The sequence below is a fragment of the Pristis pectinata genome, chromosome 7, assembly GCF_009764475.1.
Source record: "Pristis pectinata isolate sPriPec2 chromosome 7, sPriPec2.1.pri, whole genome shotgun sequence".
Classification (NCBI taxonomy): domain Eukaryota; kingdom Metazoa; phylum Chordata; class Chondrichthyes; order Rhinopristiformes; family Pristidae; genus Pristis; species Pristis pectinata.
Genome location: NC_067411.1, coordinates 84,542,680 through 84,562,050, shown reverse-complemented (window position 1 = coordinate 84,562,050; position 19,371 = coordinate 84,542,680). Strand labels below are relative to the sequence as shown.

The following is a 19,371-nucleotide window of genomic DNA, read 5'->3' as shown; positions in this document are numbered from 1 at the left end:
TGGATTGTTGTCCATAATGTTACTAATGATTTGTGTAGAAATAGCACCTCAAAGGTTAATAAACAACAAACTAGATCTGCTATAAATCTCAAACCTCTGTGAAATACTCCCAGAGACTGGTACTAGTGAGTACAGAAATAGGTGGCTAGTGATTGGAAAATTAGGTAGGAGGGAGAGGTTTAGATTCTTGGGACTTTGGAACAGGTTCTGGAGAAGGTGAGACCTTGCTGCACAGCTGAGCCACTCATGGTTTTGGACCTGTCTACACTCCCCAGAGGAACCCTTTTTCCAATCAGCATTCAGACTGGTTAGAGAGCAAGATGCCCTCTGGGTGGTGAGGTTGTGGGAGTGGGAAATATGCTCGGGGGAGGAAACGTGTCTCCTTAACTATCTATTTGCCTTTTGTTTGCTTAGTTGTTACTCAGTCCCTCTCTGCCTGCACTCTGTAGAAACATCAAGGTCACCACCTCCTGAAATGTGCCATCCGTGAAACATTTTATCTTGTGGATGGACCACAGAGATGTTTGCTGTTGCTCTAGCTCCAAAACCCAGAAACCCTGTCGTTCCTCCACAGTATGGTGTCCATTTCATGTGCCTAATTTATCTAGAGTCTCTTTGTATTGGCTTAACTTGCATAACAGGAATAAATGGAGTTTAAAACCAAAGCGATCATCAGCTCCTTTATTTGTGCTGATCTCAGCTACCTGCTTTCTTCCAAGTTGTGTTAACCTCAACTTTTTTTCAAACTTATTGTTTTCCTCTTTCTTTTGCTCCTTTTGTAAAAGGAGTATACTCAAGGTTTACTGAGTATGCTCCTTGTTTTTAATTTCCCAAAGCAGCACCACTTTTCTTAGTACACTGAATACTCAATACTTTGCAAAACTGAATGCCGTGCTATTCCTTCTGGGGAAGATTTTGGAGACCATAATCTTAAAAAATACATTAATATGTACATGGAATTGCTTAAGAGTGGAAGTACTGATTCATTTAAGAGGGGTTCAGTTTAACTAACATTGAATTGTGGTAATAAAAGGATCATTAGTTGCATGGGTAGAAAATTGTCTTAAAAGTAGAAGCAGAGAGTAGGAAATGATTGGTTTTCAGGCTTGAGGGCGGTGGGCATTTGTTTTCCCAGAGGTTGATAGTAGGATAACTTTTGTTTTGATATGTTAATGACTTGGACATGGGTGCACAGGATATATTTACACATAGTTTGAAGTGTAGGGGAAATAGGATAACAGTTGACTGCAAGAACACAGGTGACTGAAAAGGCAGACAATCTACTGATGGAATATAATAAACACTGGCAGAAAGAATAAAGATAATAAATAAACTAAATAGTACAATTCTATTGGGATGTGCTTGGACAGAGACCCTAGTATGTCCATAAACCCTTGAGAGGCAGGTGTGTGGAAAGAGTGATTAGGAAAGCATATGGGATTCTGGGATTTATATCAGAGTACAAAAATGGGGAAGTCAGATTGAATATTAGTGAAATAGTGGTTAGAGCACAACATGAGTCTTGTGTCCAATTCTACTCACTACATTTTAGGAAGGATGTGAGCCCCCCCCCCCCCCCCCCCCCCCCCAAAGGATGCTGAAAACATTCATTCAAATTGTTCTAATGAGTAATTTGAGCTGTATTTGGACACTGAAGAAGCAGGGTTGGGTTGCTTTTCAGACCAAGGAGTACAGGTACAGAATTCCCTGAAATGGGCAATATGAATAGACAGGCTGGTGAAGAAGGCATTTGGTATGTTTGCTTTCAGTCAAGGCATTTACAGGAGTTGGGACGTCATTATACAGCTGTACAAGTTGTTAGTGAGACTACACTTGGAGTATTGTGTGCAGTTCTGGTTGCCCAGCTATAGAAAGGATGTCATTCAGCTGGAAAGGGTGCAGAAAACATTCATGAAGAAGTTACCAGGACTGGAGGACTTAAGTTATAAGGAGAGGCACAAGAGGATGGGACTTTCCTAAAATTTCAGGGATGACCCACCCTGTCCAGATATCAGTGTAATAAATCTTGTGTGAGCTGCTTCCATTGTACTTCACGTGTGGCCTCATCAATGCTTTGTACAACTGAAGCATAACCTCTCTGCATTTGTGTTCAATTCCTCTTGTGATAGACAATGGCATTTTGTAAGCTTTCTTAGTTACTTGCTGTCCTGCAGACTAGTCTTTCACAAGTCATGCAAGGGGTCATCTGTATTCCGCTGCATCTCAGAACTCTGCAATCTTTCACATGTAAATTATAGGGCTCATTTTTGTTTTTAAATTTTCCCTGCCAAAATAGACAACTTTGCATTTTCTGGTATTGTACACCATTTGTCCAGATTTTTACCTCTTCACTTAACCTACCCATACTCTTTTGCAGCCACTTTGTGTCCTTTTCAAAACTCAATTTCCTATCTATCCTTGTGTATCAGCAAAATGTAACAACCATACCTTGGTGCTTTCATCCAAGTCATTTATATAAACTTTAAGAAGTCCAGGCTCCAGCACATCCCAATGGAACACCACACATTACAAGTTGCCAACTAGAAAAAGACTGACTTTGTTTTCCGATAGCCAGCCAATCTTGTTTTCACACCAATACACTTCTTCCAAAACTGCATGTTTTTTTCTCCCCCCTCCCCCCCCATAATTCCTTAATTGTGGCACTTATGAAATGTCTTCTGGAAATCTAAGTGCAGTACAGTGCATCCATTGGTTTCCCTTTATCCACAGTACATCTTTCTTCAAAGAACTCCAATAAATTGGTAAAATATGGTTGTCCTTTCACAAAACCATGTTGACTTTGCTTGATCACCTTGAATTTTTCCTGAGTGCTTTGCTGTGACATTCTTTAATAATAGCATCTAATGTTTTCCCTCTGACAGCTGTCAAGCTAACTGCTCGGCAGTTTTCTGCTTTCCATCTCCCTTTTTACATTTACTCTTTTCCAATTCAGTAGAACTTTCACTGAATCTTGGGAATTTGGAAAGTTAGAACCAATGCATTAGCTACCTTACTAGAGAGTTATGTGAATACCCTAGAATGAAATCCATCAGGACACGGTTTCAACCAGCAGCTTCAACAATTTCCTAAGTGCCACCATCTTGGTGATAGTAATTTCCCAAGTTCCTCCCTCCCTTCCAATTCCTGATTTAGAGCTGTTTCTGTTTATTACTTGTATCCTTCATAATGAAGATTGATTGCAATATATCTATTCTGAAAGATTCACTAAAATGTCTGTCACTGCATTTTTGTTGATGAATCCCTTAATGTGCCAGTTCAATTCAGCTAGCTCTTTTCTCATTCTCTCATTGCCTTTTATTAATGTTTGAAATATTAGTTTTAGACCAACTATTTTCTCCCTCAAACTGAATGTAAAGTTCAGTCATATATAATTGCAGTTACTTTGGAGCACCTTCAATGTGAGGTCATGAATGTCATGATGATCACAATGCCAGATCTAGTATAACCTGCTTTCTCACTGGCTCAAACACATGCTGTACTAAAAAAACTATCTCAAAAACATTCTGTAAATTCCTCTGGGTTATTTTGACCTACCTGATTATTTCTAAACTAGATGCAAATGTAAATTCCCACGATTATTGCAATACCTTTTTGACAAGCTCCCATTATTTCTTCCTTTTGCTCCGTCCTACCTTGTGTTACTTTCAGAAGGCCTGTTCACCATTCCCACAAGTGAATTCTTGCCTTGTTATTTCTCATCTCCACCCAAATCACTTTTACATTATGGTTTCCTGAGGAACACAGCCTTAGCTTGAGCAATATTGGGAGAAAGAAAATAGAAAATTGAATTTAGCTTTTCTAATTATTTTAAAGATTAGACCCTACCATTTTTTTATACTTGCTAGTTGTAGAAAAATTACTATTTCTACTGTTGTACTAGAGGGTTTCTTGATGTTTTTTGACTGCTTTGATGTTGACCATCTTTGTAACCAATAGGAACAAAATTGTATTTAAGAGTAAACAAATTGCATTATTTAATATTAAAATATACAAAGCAGACATCAGAAATTTACATAATTAGTTACAAAATTAATTTTCTTGGCGTCAATAGTGCCCATGTAATTGTGGAAATTAATTCATTACCAATGCATTTTAAATGTGATTCATCCACAGATTGCAGCATCCTATGGAAATTTAGTTTGCATTTTTGAGCCCATTCCCCTTTTAAATCGGAAAAGTAAGCATTCTACGGTAAGTGGATATAGTTTGTGCTTTCATTTTTAACCTACCAAGCACATTGTGTTCTTGAATTTTGATGTTTCAGCATCAGCATTTTGTTGTTATCTGAGGTGTATATATTTGATAATATTGGAGCTGTTTCTTTTCCCATGAGGCAAGGTGGAGTTTCCAAACTATTCATTCTCATCAAGCTAGCCCTCTCCTTTGCATCAACTACCCCTCTCCCTTTCTTTCCTCTTGCCCTCTTCTTTATATCTTATCCTCCCATCTCAAAAGTCCTTCCCGTGCACTCCCTCGTACTCCAGTTTTAAGATCACCACGCCCTCAGCACAATCTTTCCTCGAACCATTGCTGAGCTGCATTTCCTCAGTGCAGGCCAGCCGGGTACCTGTCGACAAAATCAGACACAGTATAATTCCCTTAGCCATGCACCCACCTACGCTTGCACATCTACTCCCTATTGTGCACTCCAAGTATCGGAGAAAAGAAATGGCTCTAAAGGCAGAGGGCCAATAGAAAATCTATTACTCAAAGAACTGATGGTAGTTGGAAAGAGGATGTCCAGCAACTCGCTGATGACCATGGTGTGCGAATTCTTCTTTGTGGTCAAGGCTGAATAGACCTACACAATTGACGGGCTGGGATGGAGGAGAACTTAACCAAAGAAAAATTTGCAGTTGGCTCTATTTGGAGGGAAGATTTTAAAGAACTGCTCAGTTGTAACTTTGCACTTGAGATCAGTGCCCTTGACTCCCTCACACAGCCAAGTAACAAAATCATAGTAAAGATTTCTTCCATTTAGAGGGATAATGGACATATGTAGTCAAGATCAATTTGAAGTGATGCAGGGAGCAGTGTCAACAACTGTATGTACCCTTTTTCTGACCTCTCAAAAGTCTTTGAAGCTGTGGAGTATGCTTCTCAAATTTGTCTGCCTATAGAACATCATCTCCATCTTGCCTCTGCTGTATGATGGAATGCAAGCCATGATCTTAACTAATGGATCAACAAAATACCCAGTCTCAGTGCAGAGTTCTATCATCACCCCGATACATTTTTTTAAAATCTTTCTTGCCACAGTACAGCTCCTTACCTCTAACAAACTTTCCATTGGAGTGGATCTGATCTGAAGGACAGATGTGGAACTATTCAACTTGAGAACTAAGATCATCCTTCCTTCAATCATCCAGCTACAATGTACAGGCATTTGGAGGTTGAGCACCAAGTCATGATGACTTGTGCACAGAAGCATAAGAAAGAATCAGTCTTAAACTAAACATCTGCAAAACAAAGGTCTTCTACAAAACACCTAGCTAAAAACAAAATGCTGCAAAAAATGGAACACTTTCTCATACTTCAGGGTTTAACTATTGATGAAGATGGACAGCAGTGATGAAATTCACCATTGTCTTTGGTCTGCCACTACAACACTCGATCATCCGAGGAAGTGTTTTGAAGATCAAGGTGTCATAATTGACACGAGTTCATGGTCTGCCAGGCAATAGTGATCACTGCCCTCCTCTTTGCTTCTGAGATTTGGACAGACTGCTGCAGTCACCTCAGAGCACTGGAAAGGCTGCAATTAATGGCATCTCCACAAAATCCTCAATCCTCTGGCAGGGTAATTGAATTAATGTCAGTGTTCTCTCTCAGGCCAGCATCTCCAAAGCTGCAATTACACTCCGTTATCACTAATGAGTAGGCTCAGTCATTTGCCTGTTCGACATCAGATTCCAAAACAGACACTATTCTGAGCTTTGCCATGGCAAGAGATTAACCAGGTGGGCAGAAGAGAAGATTCAAGGATATTCTCAAAGCCTCCATGGAAAAAGTGTAATGTTTCCACCAACTCAGAATCCCTACACCATGGCCACTCAAAATGGGAAGGAGCATTCAGTGTGATATTGAGAACCTGAAATCCCTTTGCCAGGAATATATGGAGGAAACATAGTAAAAGACAAAGAGCACAGAATAAAGGACAGCAAGAGCACACTACCTTCCAAACTTCCCACACGTCAAACAGTTCCCGCTCCACCTGTTTTAGAATGTACGACATTGGCCTTATCAGCCACCTCGGAAGTTACAGAAATGGTGCATACAAGTTGTTCTCGATCACAAGGGACTGCTAAGGGTGATGACTTTGGTTAATACAGTATGCATAATTTTTTTTTGTATACTTGAAATTTCACTGCCAATGTGTTTTTGGAATTGTAGTAACTGCTATAATTTTTTTGGACAAATTATCTGGATTTCTGACATTTGCATTTTTAAGTGTTTGAGCCAGGATTTTTTTTGTTTGTGGTTAGATTTTTCAGTTGTTTCTGGAGGTGAGCAAAATGTGTAAATTGATTCAAATGTTACAATTTGTGTAAAATTTAAAATATGTGAAGTCCCACATAAAATGTGCAATGGTTTGCAAGCAGGTACTTTTTTCAGTTTTGCACAAGAGTAAATCTACATCAGATATGCTGATTAAATTTTACAAATTCTGCTGTTTTTATTATGGGATAAAGTAAAACAGTTAAGATAAGTTTGAAATCCCTTTTCCATTGGATCAAAAATACTTTGAATTCTCACATTCAGTGAGTAGACAATTACTGATGCTTTTTTTCCTGCAGGATTCAGAATTTATTACCAATTTAAGTTTAATTGTTCAGTGGGAATTAACCATAACAGTACTTTGCAATGTTCTATTTAAGATTTAATCAATGGAAGAATCAGTTGGAGACATATTAGAGAATTCCAATCCGGCCAAAAGCATGTACAGTGATTTTGTTTTTCAACATCAATCTTGCATCTTATTTTGTAAATTAATTGCTTGAATATTGATCTCTTAAGCTAGTTTATCATTACAACTTTCATTTGTTCATTACAGCTGAATTATCAATGGCAAAAGAGTGGACAGTTTGTATTGGAGTCAATAGTGCATAACTTAGCATGGGATCCTCAAGGTAAGATAAAATACTGTGCTAGCTTTCACTTAGAAACATGTTTTCCTGATGACTGGAATGTTAGAGAGTAGTCACCAGATTGATTTGTTTACAGTCAATATGAACCAGCTGATTTGTAAGTTTACTTTTCCCTAGTTAAAGCTCCAGAATCACCTTTTCTGACTTTGTGCTGGAAAGACATTAGTTTATTTTGTCTTCCCAAGTCTGGCTGTGAGTTGATTGTGGATCATAAACACTTGAACTGAAAATCTTAATCACAATTAAGCTACAGTCTTGGGATAGTTATTCCTGATTCTGGGAGCTTTAAAAGCTTAAACCTGTTGTTTTGACTTGATGGATCCACTCAAGCAGATAGAGTTTTGATTCTTGGTTAACAATATCTTCTATTAACATAATCTTTAGAACTAGTAAAATATCATAAGGCACCACATAGCAATATTGTCAAACAACATTTGACATTGAGTTAAGTGAAAGATTACTGGGGCAATCAAGGGGTTAGGTTCCAAAATGCATCTTAAACAGTGGGAAGGTAAGAGGTGAGAGACGAAGTCCAGGCAAGGAATTAGTTTAGGGCCTAGGCAGCTGAAGACATGAATGCTTATGGTGTAATGATTAGAACAGGCAATTTGCAGGGAATCAAATAAACTGGTTTATGTCATTTGGAAGGTGGGAGGGTCAGCCAGGAGAGCATCAGAATTGTCAAATGTAAAGATACCAAAGACAGAGGTTTTTGTCAGCAGATGGGCCAATAATGTCATGAAGTCATGCCACCCTGGTTCCTCCACCTCTTTTACTCAGTGTACACCCCTTCTTTTCAACTCTTCATTGAATGGCATATTTGAGAAATGAATAGCAAAATAGCTTGAATAGTAATGAATAGTTTTCATTATTAGCCTGTAAAGTAATGAACATTTTTCATTCTAGGGATTCGCCTTTTGACGGGCTCCAATTCTTTACAGCTTTGGGCCAATGGAAATGAGGAAGATACTACATTTGAGGCAGATCCAAGTGAAGCTAGCAGTTGGCAATGCATCTGGGAATCTGAGTAAGAGTTTTCAAGTTTATTATTCATTGACAAGGTACCAGGTTTGTTTTCATGAACTTTAGATCAGCTCTGAACTGAGAAACACTATTTATGTAATTTAAGGTCACTTATTTCCTTAAAAAAAATGATACTATTAAAAACTTTTTCTTATTGAAGTAATTAAAAATGAATCATTTCTAATGGTGAATGGCTGATAAATAGATGTCTGACTAAACAACCTAAAGCAATGTGAAAAGATTTTTTAATGCAAACGTTAGGATCTGAAATGCACTGCTGACAGGGTGATGGAGACAGATTTTATAGGAAGTTCTATCAATTCTTGGAGAAAAGGAATTGTAGGGATGTGGGGAAAAATACTAAGGAATGAGGCTCACTTGTTTGGTTTTCTTGTATAACGACTTAACAGTAGAGAACAAAAAGATACCATTTCAGCCTTTCAGATCTATGTGGCTCTTTTGAAGTGCAGCCAAGCTAGCCCCATTCCTTAGCTTGTTTCCATATATTGCTGCAGTTTCTCTTCTCCAAGAATTTATATACTTGGAATCTCTCTCTGATAACCTGCCAGCATGCATGCCAAATTTAATAGAGCTTGCATTAAAAAAATCTCCTCCTATTACTTTTGTTTCTTTGACTGGACATCTCTGGTTTATCAGTTGTTTACCATTAGAACTGGTCCTTTTTATTTACCCTTTCTATAGCCCTGACACAGAACTTTGGGGTGCACCACTGCAAAATGACTTTGTTCTCTGCAACTCTTTCTTTTCTATCCCTTTTATCCAATTTTATAATAATGCTAGAGAAATAAAGGACTGCAGATGCTGGAATCTAGATGAAAAACACTACAATGCTGGAGGAACTCAGCAGGCCAGGCAGCATCTGTGGAGAAAAGTAGACTGTCAGTGTTTCTGGTCAGGATCCTCCTTCAGTCCTGATGAAGGGTCCTGACCTGAAACGTTGACTGCCTGCTTTTCTCCACGGGTGCTGCCTGGTCTGCTGAGTTCCTCCAGCATCATAGTGTTTTTCTTGTAGTAATGCTGGCACTGCTCCATTTATCCCTTGGTTTCAGTTCTGCCAACAAACTTATGTGATCCTTAAAATGCAACAAATGAGCCTACTTACAAAATTGAAGTCCCAACAACATCAATTGCATTGCCTTCATCCACCCTCATCAACTCTATTGTTAATCTCATGAAAAAAGTTTTTGTTAATCGAACCCAATTTGTCATTCATAAATTTGTGCTGGCTGTCCTTTGTTAGTTTGTTCTATTGAAGGGATTGATAATTTTCTCTGGAATATTGTTTCCAAAGGCTTTCACATCGACTGTTGTTAACCTGATGGCCTATAATTGCTAGTTAATCTTTTCTGAACAGGGATGCATTATTCATTCCGTGGGGCTCATCCCCTGATTTAAGGCAAATTGTGGCCATTGTCTCTGCATTTTCAGCGACTGGACCATGCTGGTCACCTCTCTCCCTAACCAAACCCACTTGCTCAGTCCACACTTGTAGGTGTGAAGCTAATGGCAATTTAATCTTTTCACTCTGGTTTTAACTTGATTGCTCTGACAATAACTAACATGCTTATTCCACAGAAATGCTTTGATGACCATCTAAACCATGTCCCCAGGTTTGCCAGCAGTCAATATTAACAAACAGTTTAAAAAATTATTAAAAATAAATTATGCTATTGAAAGTATAAGACTAAAGCACCAAAATGTATTTAATTATTTTTAATTCTATTAATTCAAAGGATGTAAACTATCTGTAATTTGCCGATATTTTCCATTGAAAATATTTGAATTGATGAACCTTCAAGTCCAATCAGACAGATTTTCATGCAAGACCAATGTTGGAGCACATTTGAAATGACAACAGACAGGACTACATAGAAAGTTTTGGACTTTCACGTTGTTTGTCCCAAAGTCCTGTACTTCCTGAAAGTTGTGTGGTGAAACACCTGCAGATCCACCTGTAACTGTAAAGATCCACCCAAAATTTTGGCCCATTAGCTCACCACAAATGCTGTCTCTCTGGCATGTTAATTTCCATGTATGTTTTTGCTTAATTTGACATAGGAGACTGCCCATTGGCCTATTGTGTTTATACCAGCTTTCAGCAGAGCCAGAACATCAGTCCCTCCCATTCCCCAACTCCCTATTTCCCTGTACCCCTGCAATGTATGAATGAATGAGCTTTTGGGAAACCAGGGGGATGGATGGATTTGCTGGTAGCTGCAGGCATCTTCTGCTATGTGAGAACTTGGTTTGCAGCTGCATTTCTGACTTGCAAACTGCTCAGGTTACGAATTATTCACAGGAATCTGTTGAAATCTGGGAAGGACCTGTATTGTTTTTGGGATGGGAGAGGAAATCAAAGCACCTGGCACAAACTGAAGAACCTGTTAGAAGTTCATGGTCACTGGAAGGATGTGCACACTCCACTTGGCGCACAAGGTTGGGATCAAACCAGGGAACCTGGAGCTGTGATGCAGCAGCACTATCTTGCCACCGTGCAGTTTTTATTAGTATGTTGTTTATCCATATCCTAATACTTCACTCTACTTTTATTTCCCTTGGTAACTTATTTAAAGTACTTGTACCAATTCTCTCGTAGTTTTATTTCCTATTTTGTTTTGGTCTATAAATTATCAGGAAAACATTTCAGAAATAGATACTGGAGTAGGCCTTTTTTAGCCTGCACTGTCATTCACAAAGATCATGGTTAATCTTTCACATGATCATCACTTTCCTGTACTTGCTTCACGTCCCTTGATTCCCCTAAAATCCAAAAATGTATCAATCACTGTCTTGAATACGATCAGTAACTGAGCTTCCAGAGCTACCTTGGACACAGAACTTTACTATCTTTTGGATGGACACAATCCTGGATGTAGAGGCCAAAATAATTTCAGTATAACAATTTACACTGGTACATAAAACTAAAATACCATTTGCCTTTCTGTTGACCCAGTCTTTTTGAATTAGTTTTAATCCTTCCTCATGAAGTAAATGTACTTCAACAATACAATAGAATTCAAATCTAAGGTTATGCTCAATTATCTGATCATTGTTGCTGGGAAATGAGGCATTGTGGTGTCATTTGACAAGCATGCAGGAAAATTCAATGACTCTTGCTCTGTCCAAACACCCCTAAAGTTTTAGCCTGCTGAAGGACAAGATTGAGTTTCAGTATTATGCCTCATGGTGGAATGTTCATGTCTGTCTACTGCACAGGCTCAAATATGAATGATAATTTGTTCAAGATACCAGAAAAAGAAGCTGCAGATGCTGAAAATCTGAAACAAAAACAGAACAGACAAAAGGTCTCTGACCTGAAATGTTAACTCATTTTCTTTCCACAGATGCTCCCTGATCTGCTGAGCAGTACCAACACTTTCCAGAACAAAAAAGTACTCGCTTGTTTTCTTTATTTTGTCCAGCATTCCATAGCCTGCACATTTAGAATTGCCTCCTGAAATTTTAGGCTGAGTAACTATTACTGATCTTGTTATTACTTTTTAGGTTAGTATTTAGCTAAGAATGTCAATTTACTTTTACAGAACTGCAACGCCCATCCATCTATTGAAGGTGTCTCCAGATGGTGAATTTTTTGCTACTGCAGGAAAGGTATTCATTACTTGTGCTTGCTTGGCTTAGAGTACTGATCTAATTATGAGATTCTTCCAGATTTATTTGATTTTGCTTTGCATAAATCAGATATTGCTGGAGTGCTAAGATGCTCATGAAGTTGAAGCAATTCAGAGCTGAGAAATCATACTTTGTTATGACAGTCATTCTAACTCTCTTTACAGCTCTATTTATTTTAATAAATAATTAGTTCAGATTCCAAACCATTAGTGGAATTTGAACCCTCATTCTTTTAATTATTAATCCTAGTTTTGGGAATAGAAGACCATTAACTAAACCGCTACTTACCTGTTAATTTTTAAATAAATAAAAATGCATAATTTGGGGGGAAAATTCTCAAAATATAAATTTTAATTTGTATTTCATTGTGTGTGTATATATAAAATGTATATATCATTTTAAGGACTGCTAAGAACAGTGACAACTAGCAAGTTGTGACGGTGTTATTTTATGTCTTTAATGGATAAGAACCATATTCACAATATTTTTTTTGTGATCATGTACAATTCACTTTATCTGTGAATTTACACTAATCTGGTGGTCAATTTTTTGTTTTGCCCTGGAAAACACTACTGCAGAATTCTTCACATTGATGTTTCTGGAATCTTGTGGTTTCCATAAATACTTCCCGCATACCTAATCGGGTCATGTTTCTGAGATGTCATGAACTCCTATCTATGTGCAGCTGATACTCCTGCTCATGTTCAAGGAGATGAAGAGGACAAACACTTAAAATGACCACAATTTATCCATAGTGATTGTAGCCCCAGCAATTCCAGTCAATGATCTTTTGCACTCAAAGCATATGCTATTTTAACATTAAGGTTGTTTAAATGCAGTTTGGATTATTGACTGTCCGAGTTCTAACAACTGAACCAAATTGCTCCATAGAAAGCTAATGTAATGCCCATGATCTCTTGAGCAAAGCATTGACACCTTTGTCAGATTACTTATAACCATCCCAACCTTTACCCTGGGAACAAGTTTTTTTTACATCACTCCATGATTAATATTTTCCACAATTAAACTTTCATCTGAGTATTCAAAACAACGTTCACATGAAGAAAATCAGTAATTATATTTAATATAATGCAGATCATAGAAATTCAACACTTAAAATAGCAGAGAGTAGAAGGATACAACTTGAGTAGAAGGATGGTATGCAACTTGATGGGTGGCATACCATCCAAAATTCTATATGGGTGGCAATTGAATCATGGTGCATAGTGAACATTATTATTTTTCTTTTTATCCATTTCTTGAATGTGGGCATTCCTGGAAATGGTGGTTTTTATTTCTCTTCCCTAATTGCCATTAAACTGAATGGTGCGCCAAGCTGTTTAGCGGGCAGTTATGAGTCCAGTCAAATATAGTCTAGGTCTGATGAGGATGCACATTTTCTTACCCACAACAGTGAACTAGGTATATTTTTAACAATCCAGTCATTGCTGAGGTTTAATTATGAACTTTAATCTGGAGTGAGGTTTTATTCCAGATTACTTTTGATTTTTTTTTAAGATTACCTCCATGCAGGGGTACTGTTTTGTTTGATGCCGGTAACCTCCTAGTTCAAATCTCCATGATGTCAACGCACCATTTACTCATTAGGGTATCAGTGTGATACGCACATACATTTTTACCAAGAGTCTGGGCAGCAAGCAATAGAGGGTACTTTTGCCAAGGTTTCACCTCAGTAAACTGGTATTAAATGGAACAGTTGTTCAGCCCATGCTGTCACCCTTCTGGATGTAGATAAACCTGCACAGACTGAAGATCTAATTAGAAATTTCCTTGTACTTTTGGCTCCTTTAATCTGTTGTATTTGTCAGTTTTTAAGCAAATTTTATCAGCAAATTTAGCATATAGAATCATAGAAAATTTATGATCCAGAAGCTAACTTGGTAATAGGAGACAGAGGTGTGGTGATGGAGGATTCCTTTTGTGAATGGAAGCCTGTGACCAGTGGTGTACCACAGGGATTGGTACTGGGACCCTTACTGTTTGGTAGATGCATTAGAGACTTGGATATTATTGGAGGTTATATGATTAGTATGCTTGCAAGTCACTCCGTATGATGGTCTGTGGCTAGTAACCAGGATAGACTCGGGCTACAATAAGATATTGATCAGCTGGTTGTTACGGACTCAGTGAAAGTCCCTTTAAGATAGAGAGTGTGTGTGTATGTGTGTGTGGGGCGTGCTTACGTCAATAGAAGATAAAGGACGTAATGACGTTGTTGAAGAAGAAGAGAGAGAGAGAAGGGAGAGAGACACCAGCCTGCTTGTTTTCTCTATCGATGGATGAGAAACAATAACTGTGTTTACTACTGAAATCCATGTATGGAAGTTGGAAGTAATCCGGTGGAGTTCACTTTGTTGCTGACCTGTAGAAGGAAACAGGTATTTGTGTGTGGACGACCACGGTTCGGATGCTTTTCGGGGTGAGCAAGTCACTACCGAGTAAACACTGAAGCGTCGTTTGGGTTCCATCGTGGAACATTTGGATTTCGTATGTACTCTCTCTATGTTTTTCTACATCTACATCTTATCTTCAGACAACGGTGGTTGTTGAAGAAGCCCTTGCTCACGTTTCACCTTATGGCTTGCGGAACTGAACTTTAAGAACCATTCAGGAACTGGGAGTTTTGGACTTTGTCACACACACACACGAAGAGTTTAGTTTTGGGGTTAACGTTCGAGGTTTAACATTCTTGAATTCTAACATACTAACATTTTTACTTTTATTTTACGTATTATCATAAGTAGTGATTAATAAAATAGTTTTTAACACTGAATCATGCTCAGTGTGTTTCTTTTGTTGCTGGTTCATGACATGGTAAATGGTCAGAGCAATAGCAGATGGAATTTAAATGTGAAATGTTGCATTTTGGGAGGTTAAGTATGGGTAAGGCATAATGAATGGTAGGGCCCTTGGGAGTAGTGAGGAATAGTAGGATCTTGGTGTACGTCCAAAGATCTCTGAAGCTGGCAGCACAGGCAGAGGGGATAGTAATGAAGACATACAGAATGCTTCTCTTCATTGGCAAGGTCATATAATTAAGAGCAGGGAAGCTATGGTTTATATAAGCAACATTTATAAGACATTAATGAGGTGACATCAGGAATATTGCATGCAGTTTTGATTGCCACAGTGTGGAAAAGGCACGATTACTATGGAGAGTGTTCAGGGGAGATTCACCAGGATGTTGCCTGGGATGGAGCGTCACTTGAATAGGCTGGGTTTGTTTTTCTTAGAGCAGAAAAGGTTGAGAGGGGGTTATCTGATAGAGGTGTGTAAAATTATGAGGGGCATAGATAGGGTATACAATGGTAGATTTTCTCCATAGCAGAGGTGTCTAAAACCAGAAGGCATAGGTTTAAGGTAAGAAGCAAAGGGATTAGAGGGGATATAAGGAAGTTTTTTTTTCATCCAAGGGGTGGTTGAAATCTGGAGCACACTACTTGGGGTGGTGGAGGCAGAGACTCTCACAATACTTGGGTATCTGGATGAGCACTCAAATTGCCAAGGCACAAAAATTGGACCAAGTGCCAGTAAATGGTATTAGCATAGAACAGTACTTGATGGTCAGCACGTCAAGAGTGGGCCAAAGGGCCTGCTTCTGTGCTGTATGACCATTTGGCCCATTTTGTGCATGCCAGACCCATACGATATCTGGGTAAAACAAAATACATACTCTCATTGCCTCTGATCCTTTCAATGATTTTAACTCTATACCCTCTGGCTTTTGGCCTCTGTAATGGAAAATAAGGCTTTTCTATTTATATACGTCTTTCCATCAAGTCTTTCAGCCTTCTCTGTTCCAAAGAAAACAAGCTTAGCTTATCCAATCTTTGCTTAAAAGTACAATTTTCCAGTCCTGGTAATGTTTCTTTAAAACTCCTCTGTATTCTCCAGTGCGATGGCATCCTTCCTGTAATGTGGAGACCAGGACTATACACAATAGTCAAACTGTGGCCTATATTGTATACCTGGGCCACATTTTCATGCAGTTGCCAGTTTTGTAACTGTACTGAAGCAGCTTGGCTTTAGGTGCAGCTTGTTTTGGAATGCAGGTCTTCAGTACTGCAGCTTGAATGTTATCTGTTTCCTGATATTACATGGAGTGAATCAAATTGGCTGGAGACTGACTTCTGTGGGGATGAGTGTGGCAGGATGAGATGGATCATCTATCCAGCACTTTTGACTGTACTTGGTAGCGAATGCTTCAGTCACTTCTTGCCATGTAATTACAAGATTTAGTTGTCCTTTTGTTATTACACAGTTTACTGAACTTGAGAACCATTCTGTATGCACTACATGAATTCCTCCTCCACACTATAATTGCTGATTTTGGTTTGTCCTGTGCCTATGTTGACAAAAATTTCAGATAATTACCATTTTATCCTTGCTACACACTTCTGTAATTCCCTTATTTATACTGTGCTCTTTATTACTATTGCTGTTTGAGTCATATGGTCAACTTCCACCAATATTACCTGTTCTCTGTTGTTTCTTAGCCCCATCCAAACTAATTCTAAGTCTTGATTTTCTGAGCTTAAAAGCCTTTCACTTTCCTGACTTTATCCTATACATTATTATCGTGGCTAATCCTTTTTTTAAATTTTTGCCTTTCCTCTAAAAGTAACCTGAAATATTTAATTCCCAAACTTAGTCACTTTGCAAGCTACATCTCTAATGGATATAATCCAATAATCGTTTATATCCATTTGTTCCATAACTTCATCTTGCAACAGATGTGCATTCAGATAGACTTTATTTCCATTTCCTCTCTGCTCTGATTCTGAGTGGAGATTTTCTCCTGTATGCTATGACTCTTCCTGATAATGATTATCATCAACAATTTTGCTACCTTGCACTATCAACTTGTCCTTGTTCTTTAACATTCTGAAATTTATTCTCACCTGAATCCTCCTCCTCAGTATTTAAAACTTTATCCACACCCTTGGTTATTTGATTCATGATGTAGTTGTTCCTGCTTACTGAAGCCCCCCAATGGAACAGCTCTCTATTTCTGTGGTACTGGTGGTAACAGTACCTCATGAATAGAAGCCCAGTTCTCCTAGACTAACCTGTTGAGCCATGCATTCAATTTCTTGATCCTATGCCAATTTGCATGTGGCTCAGTTAATAATCCAGAAACTGTTCTCTTTGTGTGGTTTGTTTTTAATTTGGTTCCCACCTGCTCTTGCACCTTTAACAGAACTTCCTGCTTGGTCCTGTCCATTGGTTCCCACATGGAGGATGGTAACTGGATGTTTCCCATCCTGCTTCAAGTTCCTATACAGCCTTGTGGAGATGTTCTGGCTCTGGGCAGACAACACAGTTTTCGGGACTTGTTCTCACAGCAACAGAGAGCAGTATCTATCCCCCCTAACAATATTGTCTCATGTAACTACTACATTACTCGTTATTCCCTCAGTTTGCAATGTCATCTCTGCTATTGTGCTGTTGTCAGTTGTATCCTCCTCCCTACTATCCACAAGAATTGCATATTTGTTAGACAAGTGTTAAAGGCTGAAGCTCCTCCAGCAGTACCTTTTGGATTGTTACACCTGCTTAACTTGTCACATTCTTGTGTTTCTCTTGATTGACCAGTTTTGCAGTTCTTGATCTAAGCAATGTGATTACCTCTTGGAACAAAGCACCTGGGTAATTTTCCCCCTTACTGATGCATCACAGTATCCATATGTGCTGAAATTCTACAAGTGCAGATGTGGTTGCCGTGGACCTGTGGTTTATATCAGCGCCCACATAGTACAGCGGTAATGCAGCACTTGTCTAAAATGCTCATCTTAATTTAATTTTATTTATTTAATTAGTAATTATCAGCTGGCTATATACTTACTAATTATAATTTTATCTTGTTACCAATCGAGTTTCAAGATACCAGTCTTAGTTAAATCTGTAAAATGGATGATAATTTAAACCCTTTCCCTCTAAAAAGGATGAAGGAAACTACCAAGTCCACCAGCCAGTCAGACTCTGCATCAAATTAACTCACTGAACCAAAAATAAACAAAATTTTGTTTCAAGCTTGTAGTGCTTTCTTTAAATATAAAGCTGCATCTTTACCCTTGCCTCAAGAAAATCCACATTTCATAGAGAATGCACTCATTGGTTACTACATGCTGTATTTTGGTAGAACCAATGGATTTGCACTCCCAGGTCCCACCAGTTCTGAGTCAGCTGACTCAAGTGAACCAGTTAGGACAAGTTATATCATTAATTGAGAGGCTGGCAGGATACTTGTTTACTTTTTGTTACCATTACTTGTGCAAATAAGAACTAAAAGGTTAAGAAAATCCATCATTAAAGTAAACAAAACAATTAAATGAAAACAAATAATCTACTCCATGTCCCAAATGTTCTAGATTTCCTACCAATAACCTTTTTTTTCTTTCTGCCCTCTTCCTTTTAATATTGCCTTGAAAATCTGCTCCTGAAATTTTTGTAATTATTTTTGTTCAATTGTGTTCTGAGAGACTCAGTTTGGAGGTTTCCTCGGTTAAAAGTACTATATAAATGTCATTTGTTATCTATGCTGTGATTTCATACAAAAAGATATAGATAGAATATGTGGAGATTTTATTTCCTCAGTTTGGTTACAATGGACTCAAATACTTCATAATTTAAATGTTTATTTTGCAAAGTGGACAGTGACTTCATAATAACAAATCTCAGAACAAGTAAGGAGTACAAATCCTAACTATTAACTGTTACATTTGTGTATTTCAAGTTTTTTTAAAATAATGACAGCTTTTGATCTAAATTGGGAAATTTATTGCAGCTACTATGAAGTATTTGAATAAAAACATTTTAAGTTAATTGCTCACAGTTATTTTTCTCTCTCCTTCCCTTCCTCAGGATGATTGTCTTGTGAAAGTGTGGTATAATTCCAGCAGCTGGCAATCAGCAGTGATGACACCAGTCACTCCAGCAGATAAAGGAGAAGATGATATTGATTTTTCCTTTGTGTATCTAGCCCATCCTCGGTCTGTGACAGGATTTTCTTGGCGGAAAACCAGCAAGTACATGCCAAGGTGAATTGAATATTTAAAATAAAAACTAATCAATACATAATCACTGCAAATGCTGATCTTGTTTGAAGGTGACAGATACAGTGTGTGAAAGTTCAGGTAATCTTGTTGTTACCCAAATATTATGAAGGTTCAGATGAGAAAACAAATTGAAACTTAGCACTCAAATGAATTTGAAAGGCTTTTATTGTTCCTGTTCTTTCACAACATTGTGGCAAATTTAGTTCCAGCATCTATGTTTGTGTTTTTTCACTTAAATTTGTTATCTCATCATGGTATTTTTAAGCTTGTTTTGTCTGTTTATCATATTTTAAAGCAGTCCTTGGGTATCCTACTGACTGCTATTTTCCTGGACTGTAAAGCTTGGCAACTTGGCACATCTTTAGATTGTTCGAGTTTTCCTTCCAAACATTCTCTTTTTGTAATTTTTTTTAATATTAGGACAACTATAGTTTTATACAATTACCATC

The 19,371-nt window shown here is 38.0% G+C and overlaps 1 protein-coding gene across 1 annotated transcript in view; it reads left to right on the top strand.

Moving 5' to 3' along the window:
* Nucleotides 1–19,371, top strand: part of LOC127572791 (dmX-like protein 1) — a 158,647-nt gene that overhangs the window by 30,220 nt on the left and 109,056 nt on the right. The window contains 5 exon segments of the mRNA XM_052020417.1: nt 4,135–4,212; nt 7,076–7,151; nt 8,076–8,196; nt 11,756–11,822; nt 18,729–18,904. Coding sequence (XP_051876377.1) covers nt 4,135–4,212; nt 7,076–7,151; nt 8,076–8,196; nt 11,756–11,822; nt 18,729–18,904 — 518 coding nt within the window.